General features: G+C 41.2%; 1 protein-coding gene across 1 annotated transcript in view; it reads left to right on the forward strand.

Moving 5' to 3' along the window:
• Positions 1-333: 333 nt before the first annotated feature.
• QRFPR (pyroglutamylated RFamide peptide receptor) overlaps positions 334-17364 on the forward strand; it is a 527635-nt gene continuing 510604 nt past the window's right edge. Inside the window, exon 1 of the mRNA XM_044061535.1 lies at positions 334-1154. Within this exon, the coding sequence (XP_043917470.1) occupies positions 815-1154 (340 nt within the window). The 5' untranslated portion in view covers positions 334-814. The remainder of the gene's footprint in view (positions 1155-17364) is intronic.

The following is a 17364-nucleotide window of genomic DNA, read 5'->3' on the forward strand; positions in this document are numbered from 1 at the left end:
TGACCGTGGACTGTAAAATCCGATGTTTGTCCCGAAAATGTCCCACTTTGGCCATAGTAGTAATGCTCACTTAAAAGTACGGCAAATCAAGCAGATCTGTAACCTTTGTAACATAACGATATACGCCGTTTTCAGCTCAGACAGTGCCTGGGCAAACGGTCACTGAAAGACTGAAGTGGCTCGTGCAAGACTGTTCCTGGGCGCACTATTGGTTACTGGTAGATATCAGCATCTGCGCTCCTCCCCAGCATCCCCTCAACTAAAAAAAAAAAAAAAAAAAAAAGTCACGCCCCCGGTGTTTAGAGTGAGAACTTCTTAGCAGGGAGTTAAGTTAAGAAACAGTACAGTTTCTCCCACCTCATCATTACCAGTCACAAAGCAGAAAATGATTGACAACTTACCCACCAAGACTTTACTAAAGTCGTGAAGTTCCATTTATGACTATATTTCTGATGGTAGAAAAAAGGCTCTGCCAGACTGACACTGAAATAAACATCGTGTTGACATTGTATTTCACAAAAAACAGGGTCGCAGAAACGATTTTTTCCCTAGACGGAGATACATGTAAGATTGCTATAATCTTTTCTGGTAGGTTGGAAGGGCTCTAACATTAAAGAGGGAGTCATTTCTGTGTACTGAAACTGTAAAGCTTTTTTTGCGAAGAAAGAAAAAAAAATCAGTATTTGGTTTTCTAACCAGCATCACCTAATCATTTGTCGCAGCTCGGAATTCCTACTTATTGAAACTTTTATTTTTCTTGGAGAATGGAGATGAGATCTACGGTAGATGGTTGACTTTCTCTTCCTGCCAGAAAATGCATTCTTTAAATTTTACACCAGAGGAGTTTGCTATGCTCCTGAAGGAGAACAATGTTACAAAAAAGCAATTCATCCAAATGTATCATTTACAGCCTTTGGTGTACATCCCAGAGCTGCCAACGCATACCAAGATAATTTTCGTTGCCATTTGTGTTATCATTTTCGCATTAGCAGTTTTTGGAAACTCTTTAGTTCTCTATGTGGTTACCCGGAGGAAAGCCATGAGAACTGTCACTAATATCTTCATCTGCTCTTTGGCAGCTAGTGATTTGCTAATCGCTTTCTTCTGCATCCCCTTTACTATGCTGCAAAACATATCCTCGAACTGGTGGGGTGGTAAGTTTTATGTTTGTTGGACTTGCACTGCATTTAAACTGCTTTAACTCTCAACCTCTTGCAAGCATACAAGTTTTAACATTTTTGTGAAGAGAATATGAATCTGTATATGGCTTTAAAGAACAGCACAACATAACAATAAGGGACATATATGTATACACTGAATCTATAAAGCAGATATTACTTTTTATGTGATGGAATTTAATGTTGTGTAAATCCACTTCATATTATTTTATATTAGGATTCTATTTGATTTCATCTGCATTGATAACTTTATACTTTCTTCACGTCGCAGCACTTTCCTGGCAGTGCCATCTGGAATTCAGATAATGCTAGTTTAGTTAAAGAGGAATGCAGTACAGCTTGTAAGTAATCATAGAAGTCTTTTATCTTCATTTATTTTGTCTCATAAGCAGTTGAATGAGAAATATAGTTAACCGTAAAACATTAAGTTACTATATCCAGTTGCTTTCTAAACAGCTTCAGTTGATGTAGTATTATAAAAACAATATGACAAACTCAGATGTTGTCTCATTCTAATAATTCACTACATATTGCAACATATGCACAGACATACTGTATAAAATTATGTGTGAATATATGCTTATTTGTGTGTGCATATGCACTCATCACTTATTTATACGTGTGTGTGCTCGCATATATATATATATATATATATATATATATATATATATTATATTTATAAATATATATATCTGTGTGTGTGTGTGTATATATATATATATATATATATATATATATATATATAAATGCATACATATACCGATATTACACATACCTATGTAGTCTTTTATATATATATATATATATATATATATATATATATATATATATATATGTGTGTGTGTGTGTGTGTAAGTGCATGTAATGTGTAATCTGAAGGGTTAACAGCTGTGCAAATGCACATAAAATAAGCGGTTCTCAAATTGACCCCCCACACACACACCAAAAAAAGAAATATAACTGCAGTAATGCATGCTGGGTAGTACTTTGAATGGACATTACTATGCACACAGGTATGAAAAGCACCAGACTATTTGTATGGTGCCTCAAAGCAGACTAGAACTTCATGGCCCTGTAAGGCACCAGTCCTCTGATGTGTGCGAGTGTGACAATAACTCTTTTGCACCCTTCCAATTGTATTTTTATTGAGGCTACTATAGAAAATAATAGACACCCTGAAGAAGAAAAGAGAAGTTTGTTAAGGTTCTGCCTGTAAAGATTGATCTTAAAAGGTATTACATGCAGAAGAACCACAGCTTTCCAGTATCATGAGCCATTGATGCTCTTTTTATTCTTTTTTCAAGGGTAAGAAATACTCTGATACATGTTTTTATATCATTTATAACTAGAATAGGACCATTGTGAACAGAAGATGGATGCTCCGAAGTGATTCAGAAAGAATTGATAACAAGGAGATTGTGCTATCCATTTGTATTTAGTGGTGACGACAGTAAGCAGCTCCCCCAAGTCTGCAAATCCTGATGTCAGATGAATGCCAGTGAGCAAGAATGTCTTAAATAAATAGCTAATACAGCGGGTTCTCTTGAATGCCAACAGTATTTCTTGTAGCTGTTTATAAGGGATTTGCTTCTGAAATTAACTGATATATATATATATATATATATATATATATATATATATATATATATACATATATATACATCTTACTGAGCAATAGTAATAAAGTTGTGGTGTTTTGATTGCAGGATTATCTATCTGTACCTAACACAGAACTGAAAATGATCCAGATGTATTTGTCCACCTTTAGAGAGCACACAAACAAATAAGTAACGAAACATGTGCATTGAATTACTTTTTTTCTAACACTCATGCTACAGTCCTACAAAATGTTGCAAATCATAAGCATTTTTACAGAAGTTTCTTTCAAAGAGTTAATCTGAAAATGGAAGGCGAAGTGGCTTCTTCATAACATTTATTATTATAGTTGCTTTTTTATTATCTGATTGAATTAGTTTTCCATTACTAACACTGCAGTTCAGTATTAGGGGATGCTGCATTCCTGAGAGTGCTGTCCTTCAGTGAGATTCTGTTAAATTGAGGCCCAATCTAGCAGAGTTGGTGATAGCTCAGATGGATGTAAAAGAATCAGTGGCACTAATTGAACAATATAGTAGAATTCTCCTGGAGTCTTGGCCAAGTTTCACCTACTCGGTATTAATACTACCTTGGGTCTATCCTAAAAACGGGACACTAGCCAAATGGGACTAACCTGGTCAACAATAGCAAAATGTAAACATTTAAATAAAAATATCTAGCTGCTAAATGCCAGTGTAAACACAAGAAAAAAATAGGGTTTGCACATTCAGGACCAAATTCCAAAGTGATCTGAGTAGTGTAGTGGAATGCTTGCTCCATCCCAAAATACACTAACCTGATAAATATACAGAGAAAGAGATTAAGAAGGAAAACTAATGGATACTTATCTTCAGAAGAAAACAAGCCCCAAAATGGATTCAGCATTGTTTCAATAGTCTTCTCAAGGCAGTAAATTAAAATAATCCAGACTGTCTGAAATTAAATGAATTGTTTAGGTATCAATGAGTTTAAGCAAGCCCTTCATAATGTCCAAAGCAGTAAATAATTCACAGAAATAATGAAATAATATACTCAAATATCACCAAACTGCCAGCAGATTAGAGCAAATTAAAAAAAGCAGGTAAATGTCAGTAAACATGTTAATATGCTGGCTATTGATAAAGTAAAAGAATGGCAGCACAATTATGTAATTTGCAAAAACAAAAAATACATCCTTCAGTCTCCACATACTCTGCTGTTCAAGAAAATGAGGCAAATTCCAACATAAACAATATGCAAATTAAGCAATTCTTGTGGTCATTTTTTCCTAAAGGGTGTTTTGCAATTAAAATCACCAAGAAAATATATGTATCTTTACTAAAGTTTGAAATTAATAATGGAAAAATGAATTGTACTACATTTTGAACCAACTGATTCAGCGGGCATTACATTTCTTTCCTAGAACTCCCTTTTAGTTGCAGTAACATTAGGTACACTTGTAGAGTTAGAAGCCTTAACATATAAATCCCCTTTTGCAGTATTCTTTGACATAAAGATATCATTAGAGACTAATCTCACCTTCTTGCCTATAGCCATCTGTAATATCGCATTAGTGAGCCAATCTAGTCATCTTCCTGTCTTCTATCAAAACTGTAACAAATGAAGGAGTACATCTTCTATATACATTGTGCACCCACAGGCAACAAAGGTACTACACTACAAAAATTAATTTCTTCAGAAGATTTTTTTCTTTTCTTTCAAGAAAGAACAGGAAGACCTGCCTTTATCTAGCCAAACTGTATCAGAGTGGCTGACCCATTGTGTTCCTTTTGGTAAATTTAATGTAAATAATTGTTAAAGTAGTAAGGTAATGCTATAACACATTCCACTCCAAACCAATTTCACTGTATGTGCTAGAAAAGTATCTGCCCAAGACACCGTATAAATTGCAGCATGGATTACTATACACATCTTCATGATACTTATGATGCTTTATCCCACACATGTGTCCCCTGAAATTATCTGTGGTATGATCCCGGTTATTCTCACAAGGGGCAATATATAATTATTGACCATGGGGTGGGTTAGGCCAATCTCTAACCAAATGGAATAGGTTAATTTGAGCACAAAAAGTGAAATTGGCTAGACTTATAATGGCCCTCAGGGGTAGCTAGCCTAGTACTGACCTATGAATCTATAAACCGACTCCATTCCCCAGTTTGATGTAATACTGGACAGGAGTACTGCACTTCCTGTTGCTATGCCAATGCCATATGTTTGGGATACCTGCCACCCCAGTTGCAGGTAGTAAAACACTTTTACTATAAAAGAAGCTCATTACTTGTTTATGGCATAATCAGATAAATGCCAAGCCTGCCACATACTTGCTGAGAGCACTAAACACCATCTACACAGTGTCACTTGTATGTTAGATGAAATGAATGCATGACAAGTACAACAATGTTATGATGGTATTATTAAGTCTGATAGTGCTGGAGTTCATGCTGGAGGGCTGCAGTGCAAACGCATCATTTGTCTTCTACAGTGTATGTAGGGGGATTGCTCACATAAGTATTCTATCACATGTGTGCACAATTGCTCCTGGGGCAGGCAAAACTCTGCACAGGCCTCATTACAGCTCCACCTGTACAATAAACTGGTAATGTGGGCATTAGGAATATCATTCATACAGTGTCTGCATTATAGTGCCTTATCAGTTGTTTGAAAGTCTGCAGTGTGTGCTATGAAAGTCCAAAAAAAGTTATGTGCAAGACTCAGAATGTAACAGGAAAATGCAAAACTCAGTGCTATACATAGTATGTTTTTGCCAGAAACCATAGTTAAATTTGTGCAGGTCTAAGGCATACAGTCTTCTAATATACAACAGGAATACCTGCAGTACCAGTTCATGATGTATGCATAGATCTGTAACTGTACTGCATAGGCCCTTTTACTCAAATGGGCCAAAGCATTATTTGAAGGTTTTACACTGATCTTCAATGGCAGTACATTTTCTAAGCATGGTAGTGTAGGGAGTCTGATTCCTTTTTTGGAACTGAGTGCAGGGCTGCAGTATTCCTCATTAGCTTTTGCAACCTGAAGACTTCTGTATGTCTGTTCTACAATCTGGAATTGTGCATGTACTTGGAGTATATACAACTCTCAAGTGCAAAACGTCTTGAAATTTCACAGAGAGACAGCACTGGGAAACCTCCAAACTACTTGAAACTTTTTGAGATGTAACATATTATTTTCTTTCAATGTATATCTTTCCATATTCTGTTTGCAAAAATATCTCAAGAAATTATTGCTTTTATTTTCTCCATAAAAAAAATATATTCAAGTGTATCTCCGTGTACTGCCATCCAGTTTGTATTAAATACAGAATTCACTTCCTACTTTTATTTGGATCAGTACTCAGTGAATCATCACCATTATTGTTAGATGCTATCTTAACATAGCCAGCATCATATTAACATTTAAGATCGAGTCTGTTACAAAGCTAAACTGTTAGACAGATAGGTCAACAGACAGAAAAGGATGAATTTGAAGGCACAAAGAGGTGCAAAGATAGATAAAGAATGTGTGTGTGTGTGTGTGTGTGTGTGTGTGTGTGTGTGTGTGTGTGTGTGCGTGTGTGTGCACATAGTGAGTGTCTGAGCTGTCTTATGTAGTGTTAGTGTTATGGGAAGGTCCTTTTAAGAGATAAGATGCATGTTAGGGTTAGGATTAGGGCTAGGAGCAGGGTTACAGTTAGCATGTATTACTAAGGTGGACTGCATATGATCAGCAGATAACCCTAGTGTGTGCAACTACAAAACAATATATCTGATGTTGTAAATCTTTGTTTATTCATTACAGAGAGGACCTCGGTTCCATCCTCGGAACAGATAGGCCATTTCCCAGCTCGCTCAAGCCAAAAACTGTCAGCTAAGTACCTACCCACAATGCCCCTCTCCTAGATACTCCAGATCTCATTTGCCGGGTTCCTAGTCAGACGTGTTAGCCATGTCTCTCAAAGCTAAGTAGCAAATTGTTAATTTTATGATAGTTTTTCTTCAGAATTACTAAATTTTTAGTCAATTTAGCCTTTTCTCACTGTCGCCTATAACCTAAGCCTATTTTCTACCCTTTTCCTTGTTAATTTAATTTTTTTACCTTTTTTGGTACTGTCCCTCTCTCCTGTCTTTGACAGGCCTTTCCGTTTTACTAGTTTTATTCTTTAAAATAACATCGCTGGTAATTTCTCCCTTATTTTGTCTATTGGATAGCATTGTTACCTTACCATATTAGACAAAGCTAAGTTGGGATTTAAGCAGTGTGACAAGTGTGGACGTAAGATGCCTAACTCAGATACACATGTCCATTGTGCCTACTGTTTTGGCATGGATCATATTAAAACTGACTGTGACATTTGTGTCAGTGTTAGTAATCGGACACTAGCAGAACATAAGAATCAACTTATTTTAAAAGGTTTATTCAAGACACCTTTCTCAGAGGCTCTATCTGGTCGGACCCCTCCTAAGACCAAAAAACATAAGGAAAAATGGAGTCGCTCGGTTCCTGCATCTCTGTCAGTTATGGAACCGAGTTGGCTCCGTGCTTTGCCGGCACCCTTGAGGCAGACCTCCTCAGCACCAGGCTCTGTGTCCTCTCCCTCTGTGTCGACCATGATATTCACTCCTATTTCAGTTCCAACAATGGCACCACTGACTTTGGTGCCGTCCTTGGTTCCCACATCGGCTCCAATGACTGTACATGCCTTGGTATCATCCCTGACCATGGTGCCAACAGTTTCTTCGGCTCCATGGGCTCTGATGACTTTATATGCCTTGGCACCATCCCCAGCCACAGTACCAACAGTTTCTTCAGCTCCATCAGCTCCAAAACTCGAATACCTACCAAGGACAAGATATTCTCCAACTTACGACCCTTTTTTGGGGCAGAGGTTTAGCCCCTTTCTAGAAAGACCTGATTCTCCTTCAGAAGCCTCCTTTAGATCCACTAGGAGTTTTTCTGAACTGGACATAATGCGGGGTGTGGACTAGCTTTTGGCAGCTAGGGGATTGCCCATTCCACCTAGACCTTCCGTCCTTCCTGGCTCGGAATCTTTTACCACATCTTCCCCTGTTTATCCTCCTCCTGCATCCACTCTGATCTCGGTACCAATGTCCGCTTCGGTACATACTGTCTCGGCTCCGACAGCAGTGTTTCCCCTGTCAGCACCATCCACCCTTGCATCGGCCGATGCTTTCTTGGAGCAGTGCTTGGACCGTCTGTACCTTGGTACCTAGTCTAGTGCCTATTTTCTCGCTGGCACCGCCTATGTCCACGGTTCTGACGACTTTCAGTTTTCTTGGAACCCCTCAACTAGAGGTGGGCTCTTCAGGGTGGGGTGTGACCCCAGTTCTGAGGTTACCCCTCCCAGTTCCGGGCTCCCATCCCTCTTCGAGTGGGCCTGCTGTACAGGTGATGGAAAGGGTCCTTCATTCTGAAGGCTCATGGTCTACACCAATGACATCAGTGTTAGAAACCTCCTCTAGCATGCACCTCTCCCAACCCGCTATCTCGGGTCCCCAGGCACGGAAGTTACAAGAACCCCCTTTGTAGGGAACCCCTTCTCCGGAGTCCTCCTCAGAAGATCCCATTGGAGAGCCACCCCAGAAGAAACGGTGCAAGAGAAAGCACCTTGATTCCCTGGAGGAATCTATCACAGAAGACACTGATTGTGATGAGGGGGAAGGGTCCCCACATTCTCCCCCAGATGACATTTCATTCGGAGACATTCTCGAAATCCTCAAACAGTGGAGTCCTCTAACCCTTCTTCTGAGGAATTGATGTTCCTGCAGGCCTTCCCTGCCTGGCCATCTACTTCTTGGTTGACCCCACTAGCAGATGACCTTGTTAAACTAATTGTGCAGCATGCCTTGGAGGCCCAGGACAATGTAGAACCTGTCCCTGGAGACCAGACAAAATTTTATCCACACCTGAAGACCAGTCCCACTAGTCCAAGCAGTTGACAGTTGATTCTATGGGCATGGCGGTGGCCACTAAGAGGGAACTGGCAGAAGATAGTTCCATTGTCCATCCTCCAAACAGGGAATCCCGGACCATGGACAGACTGGGGAAATGGACCTATGCTTCAATGACCTTGAAAGGTTTGAATCTTGCTATATCTGAATAAGTGTTATTATTATAGCATCTGTTAGATCATTATTACCTATGATTGATATACAAAAGCGTACCCGAAATATCAATTACGCAACAGATACAATGAGTTTTAAGAACAATGTTTTTACCACTTAGTGTTTCAAAATAGTCTCACACTAAATATTGACAGACAAAAAAGCGAACTGATTTTACAGTTTTATGGATTTTAAAACAATTTCTAGTTGTCAGATTGTTTATATTTTTTTCTTATTTATTAACTTTTTTCATTAATAACTGATAAGGTGTGTGTACATTTATTACATTTAAGTACTAGTATTTTTTTTACAAGTTTTTTTTTTTTACACTCCAAGGGTATATTGGTTGTTTCTCATTATTACTTCCATTACCTGTTATAATTTTAATATTATCTCATCCATATTGACGTGAACATACTTTTTATACATAGGTCTCATAGTTATATTTTATCCCCCCATATTCCCTGATTTAAGATTTTTCTCTTTACAATTATACTTACTGCCAATACGGGCTTTATTAACAAATACTTTTTTAACTTTTATATTTATTTATATCTATATTCATATTTCATATTTATATCTATAGTTTAATTTTTTTATATATATATTTTTTATATTTCTAACCCCACCATTCTTAATTTTTACATACTATATATATAATATATTATATAATATTATGCACATATTATATGGATATTCTTATCATACATAGTATTATATATTTATGTGTTCTATTGATTTTTTTATTTCAGATGGAGTGTACCTTTAAAATATCTCTCTTGTGTGGGCGCCAAAGTTTATATATTGTTCAACATTTTCAATGACCTTCGCCATTCGGTCACTGAACTATCTGGCACACTTTACTCGCCTCCAAAGAGACCTAATTTCCGAAATGTCTTCCTGTTTGGTGGGGGTACTGCCTCATGAGGTGTGTAACACTGTCACTTCACAGCTAGCTACCCTTGAATCCATCTTAAACTCCTTGATGCATTTGATATCTCACACCACTGAGGGGGCAGCTCGAGATGCCACATCTGGTGTTGTCATGAGACGTAATGCTTGGATGCGGTGGTGTGATTTTGCAGATCCCTTTAAATCTTCCTTCGTCAATGCACCTGTTGACGAATCTGCACTTTTTGGACCCAAGGTATGAGACACTTGCACATAGTGAGAAAGACAGAAAGACCTTGTCTGCTGTGGGCATACGCTTTTCCAACTCCCAGAGGTCCTACTCCAGGAACCAGAAGGGAGGAAAAATGTGGTTCAAGAAATCCCCAGGATCCTTTCGTGACACTCATTGCGAACAATCCCCCTGGGGCAGAGGGGGCAACTCTTATGGAAGATGCCCCTTTCGGGGTAGAGGGGGTCCACGTAACCAGGGCACCAGAGATTCTTTCTCCGGCAGACCCTACTAGCACTTCTGAGCATCGGCCCTATTGCTTTCCTCTGGAAGCAGTCTGGGGTAATTTTTCTCTGCATCTACCAGCCTGGCATCTTATTACTACCGATGTGTGGGTGCAGAGAGTAGTATCCAGAGGCTACCAAATAACATTTGATTTAACTCCCAGACCCATCAAATGAATTCCCGATGTGCCACCCAATCAGAAGGAATTAGCAGCCCTAGAAATAGAAAAGCTGCTAAGAAAAAGAGTCATCCAACCAGTCCCACCAGACCAGACAGGATCTGGGTTTTACTCAAGGTTCTTTTTAGTGCCAAAGAAGACAGGGGACTGGAGACCAATCCTGGATCTCAGCCTACTGAACACATTTATCAAACCTCAAAAATTCCAGATGGTCACAGTACAGTCCATTCTTCCCTTCCTAGAGAGGGACAATTGGATGTGCTCTATAGACCTCCAAGATGCGTACTACCACATAAAGATGGATCACCGCCCCCAGAGGTTTCTCCACTTCCAGCTGGGAGCCAGTCACTACCAGTTCAGGGCACTGCCATTCGGTCTCTCGACAGCCCCCAGAGTGTTCACCAAATGTATGGCAGTTGTGGTAGCTCATCTTTAACTACAAGGATTCCAGGTGTTTCCCTATCAAGATGACTGGCTCCTTACTGCTCCAATCAGGAATCTCCTAGTCTGCAGCTTCTCTTACACTCAATGTCTCGCTCTCCACTTGGGGATTACAATCAACAAAGACAAATCTCAGATGTCCCCAATGAAGACACTTGAATTTATTGGAGCGGTCTTCGACACGACATCATGTCAAGCTTCTCTCCCACCTCACAGGCTTTTGAAAATAAGACACCAAATCCAAGACCTTCTACCTCGCACATATGTACCAACACGTCTTGTACTGCAACTCATGGGGTCCATGGCAGCTGCCATTATGTTAGTACCACTGGCAAGACTGCACATGAGAATCCTGCAGTGGCTCCTTTCTGCACAATGGTCATTGTTAACCCTTCCACTCAACCAAATGATACGCCTTACAAACCATTGCAATGAAGAAATGGTATGGTGGATGAAGCCACAAATGAATCTTTGGTGTAGACCGTTCTGTCTTCCCCAAACCATGGCCACGGTGACCACGGACACTTCACTGTTGGGGGAGGGGCATTTCCAGGGAACCCCATCGAGGCCAACCTGCACATAAATGTCCTGGAACTGAGGGCAGTTCTCTTAGTGTTGCAAGCGTTCCATGCATCCCTACCCTTAGGGACCATTGCAATCTAGTCAGACAACATGTCAGTCATCTGGTATATCAACAAGCAAGACAGAACCAGATCTTACCCCCTGTGTCGGAAAGCCATGAGGATTTGGCACTGGGCGATAGCTTCCAATTGCTTTCTTATAGCAATGCACATTCCTGGGAGTTCGAACCTTATTGCGGGCAATCTGAGCAGGAACATCCTGATGCCTCACAAGTGATCCCTCATCTCTGTAATAGCAGATCAGATCTTCCAACATTGGGGCAAGCCTTGTTGCGACCTGTTTGCTTCCTCTCTAAACTACAAATACAGAAGCTATTTTGTCTTGATCCCCCCTCAGGGGGAACCACCAAGGGACGCTGTAACACAAGATTGGCCCCCGGGTCTTCTGTATGCCTTTCCTCCATTTTTCCTCATTCCAAAATTTCTCCAGAAAGCTCAGAGGATGAAAAGCAAAGTGATCCTCATTGCTCCCTACTGTCCACGTCAAGCCTGGTTTCCATTTCTATGACCTCATCTGATTCACAGCCCATGGATCCTGGATCATTCCCAGGAACTGTTATCTCATCCTCAAGGACTGATTCATCTGAACCTGCACAGTTTCAAGCTCACAGCTTGGTTCCTCCACTTCCAATGATTGCCAGGCTGCCTGACATCCCATCTCCTGTTCGTGAAATTCTTCTGACCTCACACAAACCTTCCACTAGAAAGGTTTATTCTAGTAAATGGGCTAGGTTCTCTATTTGTGCCAAAGACCAGAACTTAGACCATTTCTCTATGCCTATTCAGAAGAGCCTACAATACCTGACTACCTTTTTACAGGAGCCTCAGCTTCAACAATCACTGTACATTTAGCAGCTATCGCCAATTTTCATAATGGTATTGATAATTCTTCAGTTATGTCACACTGCCTATGCAAGACCTTTTTGAAGGGAGTATTACATGTTAAGCCTCTGGTCAAGCCTCCCTTAGAACACTGGGACTTGACTCTGGTGCTTCAGTCTCTCACAGGTTCTCCCTTTGAACCCTTTGATTCATGTGATTTGAAATTTTTATCATGGAAAACCATACTTCTAGTAGCACTCACCTCAGCGAGAAGAGTATCTAAGCTGCAGGCCTTGAGTGTCAAGAGTCCTTACTTGATCTTCCACATGGATACGGTGTCCCTTCATACTGACCCTTCTTTCTTGCCCAATGTAATTTCTGGCTTTTCCATTAACCAATCTAGTGATCTGCTGGTTTTCTTCCCTCAGCATTCTAATAGAGGGGAGTACCTTTTGCACACCCTTGATGTGCACCAGCAGCTTCATTGTTATTTGGACAGGACTAAATCTTTCAGGAAAATAGACCAATTGTTTGTGGCCTTTGCAGGACCCAGACTGGGTAAACCTGTTTCCAAACTGATTTTATCCTCTTGGCTTAGAAACGTCATTGCCCTTATCTACCAACAAAATAAGCTATCCTTACCTTCCAGAATAAAGGCACATTCTACCAGATCTATGGCTACTTCTGTAGCCTTTCATTCCAAAGCCTCTGTGGGTGATATATGCGCAGCAGCCACTTGGGCAAGACCTCATACCTTTATTTCTCATTAGAAATTGGATTTGGCCTCCAGGGGATGAGCATCTTTTGGTTCTGTGGTGCTCAGGAATATCCTTCCTTAGGGCCACCTAAGACTTAAGTAGCTGGGGACTCAGTCCTACCTGTAATGAATAAACAAAGATTTACAACATCAGATAAAGAAGTTATGTTTTACCATAACATTCAATCTGTGTTGTCGATCTTTGTTCATTCATTACTTCCCACCCTCCTCCTCCTGCCTGGACTCCTGGTGGATTTTAGGAACTCCTGGTTAGGGTATTTGCCCAGACAAAGCCTCCTACTATTTTTTCTATTACTACATATTTTATCTAGGGCAGCAAACTCGATCTTGAGTATCTAGGAGTGGGGCCTTATGGGTAGGTTCTTAGCTGAGAGTTTTTGGCTTGCACCAGCTGGGAAATAACCGTATCAGTTCCGAAGATGGAACCGAGGTCCTATCTGTAATGAATGAACAAAGATCTACAACACATATGGAATGTTATGGTAAGACATACCTTCCTTTTTTTGCAAAGTGTCAAGCCCCCTACCCCCACACCCCCTGATAATTATATATATTCCATTTCCAAGATCACACAATTCCAGAGAAATGGCGTATTCCTCAGTACCCGTATCATAGGATCATAGGAGGTTACTAGGCTAATGGCCTAGCCAAGAGTTTATCCTCAAAAAAGAAACCTCAGTCAGCACCTGTCACCCCTTTCAATGAGGGACAAAGGTGGAACCCCAGGACAAATTTGTGGTTTCCCATCCATTCATCAAGGTTGCGCTTGAAGAGGGTCAGCGAGGTACTCTGTTTGACATGTATGGGAAGTCTTTTCCAGAGATGGGGCAGCCTCTGGGAGACAAACATGTCTCTCCTGCAGGTTTTGTTGATGTCACATATTACATTATTTAGGCCTATCAAGTGGGTAATGCATGAGGAGTTAGACTTATGGATATGGAGCATCTCTAGTAGGGAAGGATCCGATATTGCCTTGTAGGCGAGACACAGATCACCTCTGAGCAACCTGTATGATAACGAGTAAAGTGATAGGCAGAAACGCACTTGTCCACCACAACACAACACTAATCACGAGACACATAAGTCTCCGAAACAGTGTGCCACTCAACCAAAGCCCCTAAGGCAGAACAGCATGCCCAACACACTAGTCGTAGGTGACTCGATAGTGAGGCACACTGATGTCCCACTCATTAGGTTGACTAAGGAGAAAGTAACAGTCAGCTGCCTGTCAGGTGCCAAGATCTGCCACATAACGCATGCACTCAGGTCCCTCAACAACAGGTACAAATAAGACTCTGTCATTGTACATGTGGGTGTGAATGACTTGAGACGTACCTCCCTGGACTACATGAAAAGAGACATGGAGGAGCTCTCAGATTATGTAGCCCAGGCAGGTATGACCTAGCCCTGAGCAGCATCCTACCATCACACAGAATGATACCACAGTACAAGCAGAAAATGATCAATTTCAACAACTACTTAAAATGGAGAACATCGACATTTGTGCTGTAACAGAGACCTGGTTCAAGGCAACAGAAAGCACCCCTGCACTATCAGGCTGTAACTCATTCCACACCTTTTGGCCCCAGAACTTGGACCGAAGATCCAAAGGTGGTAGTGTTTCCATATTCATAAAGGATCCGCACACCTCCAGACTGGTAGCCCAACATAATGCATCAGAGCTACTTCAGGTGCAGCTAACATTGGGTAAGACAGCGATTCAGGTCGTAGCCTGCTATAGGTCCCCAACAATGTCCCAAAACTCACACTCCACATTTTTAAGCACATTGGAGAATATTAGGGTCAAACCTAACACTCTTATACTGGGCGACTTTAACTACCCCTCCATTAACTGGGAAAACTACTCATGTACCAGTACACTTGCCCAACATTTCGTGGAATTCATTAATTCAAATGCCCTGAACCCACTCATTCTTACCCCCCACTAGAGGTAGCAACATGCTTGACCTGGTCATTACTAACATGGGTGACCGTTGCTCTGCACCAGTAGTTAACTCCTCCCTGGTTAGATCTGACCACAAACTAATCACCCTGGAAATCAAAATCCCCCCCCCCCAACAAAGGTAACCACCATGAAAAACTTCTCCAAAGCTACCTTTGGGCTCCTAAAAACAGAGTTGGCTAACTTCATGGTACCCATGCAAAAGGAGAATAGTTGCATGACCACCGAATCATACACCAATGCACTGTACAAACACGTACACAAATGCATGGATCTCGCCCTACTCAATAGAACCAAGACGCTCTCTTCCAAAAAAAGGAAGACAATCTGGTGGTTCCCTGCCATAAACAAACTCTACAACAGAAGGAGTAAACTGATGCGAAATAAGGTGAAGTCCCAAGACGGGAAAAACTCCCTTATCAGCCTCAACAAAAAGGTGCGATCCTTCATCAAATCCTCTAAAGCTAGCTATGAAAACAGAATTGCAGCAGATAGTAAAGACAACCACAAGGCCTTCTGTAGTTATGCAAAGAATCTCTGTGGCAATACGCAGATTTGCTCTGAGCTACTGCACAATGGTACTTCCTATACTGAGCCAACAGATATTACCAATATACTGTTTGACAGATTCAGTGCCAACTTTGCCCCCCCCCAAAGGACCAATCACAATACCAGTAGATTGCCAGGTACCCAGTATTACTGCTGCACAGGTTAAAACAGCACTATCCAAGACCAAGAATACAGCTTCCATGGGACCTGACAGTATCCCTGGCTGTGTTCTACATGAACTACAAAGTGAACTGGCACCTCACCTGTGTGCCTTGTTCAGTCACAGCCTCACCTCAGGCTTTGTCCCTACAGAATGGCGCACTGCTACAGTCATCCCTCTCCACAAAGAAGGAGTGACTGCTGACCCTGGGAACTATCGGTCCATTAGCCTGATGAGTCTGATATGCAAAGCTATGGAACACATCATCATGGACCTAATAAACAAGGATATAGGGAATCTCCAAACTCTGGATCCCACACAGTTTGGTTTTGTGAATGGTAGATCATGCCTGCTCAATTTGGTCGACTTCTTTGAGTCAGTCAACAGAGCTGTGGATGAAGGCAATATGGTTCATACAGCCTACCTTGATCTGGCCAGGGTGTTTGTTACCATTCCCCATTCAGGAATCATAGAAAAACTCACTAAGCTAGGCATCAACCCCTATATCACTAGGTGGGTTGAAAACTGGCTCACATGTAGAACCCACAGGTTGAAAGAAGCAGACTCCACGTCAGACTGCATACCAGTCACGAGTGAAGTCCCATAGGGTTTGGTCCTGGGTCCTCTCCTGTTTGGTATCTACTTCTTTGAAGTCCAGGCCAACACAAAGGGTCTCTGGCTGACAAAGTTTGCAGACGATTGCAAGTTGGGAGCTATTATTAACTCCCCAAGTGATGTTGACATCCTACAGAAAGGCCTCACTGAGACCAATGACTGGTGTCAGAACCATGGCCTTAAGCTCAGTGCCAAAAAATGTGTCATCATCCCATTTGGGAAAAACCCAGTTCCCATAAATTACCACATCGATGGTAGTCCAAGGAACATAGAAGGTGTTATAAGAGATCTGGAAACACAGGTTGACAGCAGCCTCTCTTTTGATCACCACATTGCCACTGTGGTCAGAAAGTACTTCTATGTGGCACATCTCATTACTAAGGGTTTTACATCCAGGAAGAAAGAGGTCATTGTCTCCCTCTACTCTTCCCTCATTAGACCGATCATCAAGTACAATGCCCCATTTGGCATGTACCTCACTAGACACCTGCAACAACTAGAGAAGCCGCAAAAGTACCTCACAAAGAGGGTACTAGGCCTTAAACACTTGTCCTATATGGACAGACTCAAAAAACTCCAACTATTCTCTGTCTCATATCACCTACTTAGAGGCAATCTCTGCTTGACATACAAAGCTATGTCTAATCCAGCTCTGTTAGAAATGCTACATCTAAAGAAATCCCAATCCCTCCACACCACATGCTCCAGTGTCCTCAACCTCATTACCACAATCAACAGGACATGCTTGAGGGACAGGTTCATATCCCAGAGACTGCCCTTGCTATGGAATAGACTTTCCATACATGTCAAACAGAGCACCTCACTGGCCCTCTACAAGAGAAACCTTGATGAGTGGATGGGAAATAGAAAATTCACCCTGGGGATCACTCCCATGGGTCTACTCGACAGAGCC

The sequence above is a fragment of the Protopterus annectens genome, chromosome 2.part0 (genome assembly GCF_019279795.1).
Source record: "Protopterus annectens isolate FY-2018-M chromosome 2.part0, PAN1.0, whole genome shotgun sequence".
NCBI classification, from domain to species: Eukaryota; Metazoa; Chordata; order Ceratodontiformes; family Protopteridae; genus Protopterus; species Protopterus annectens.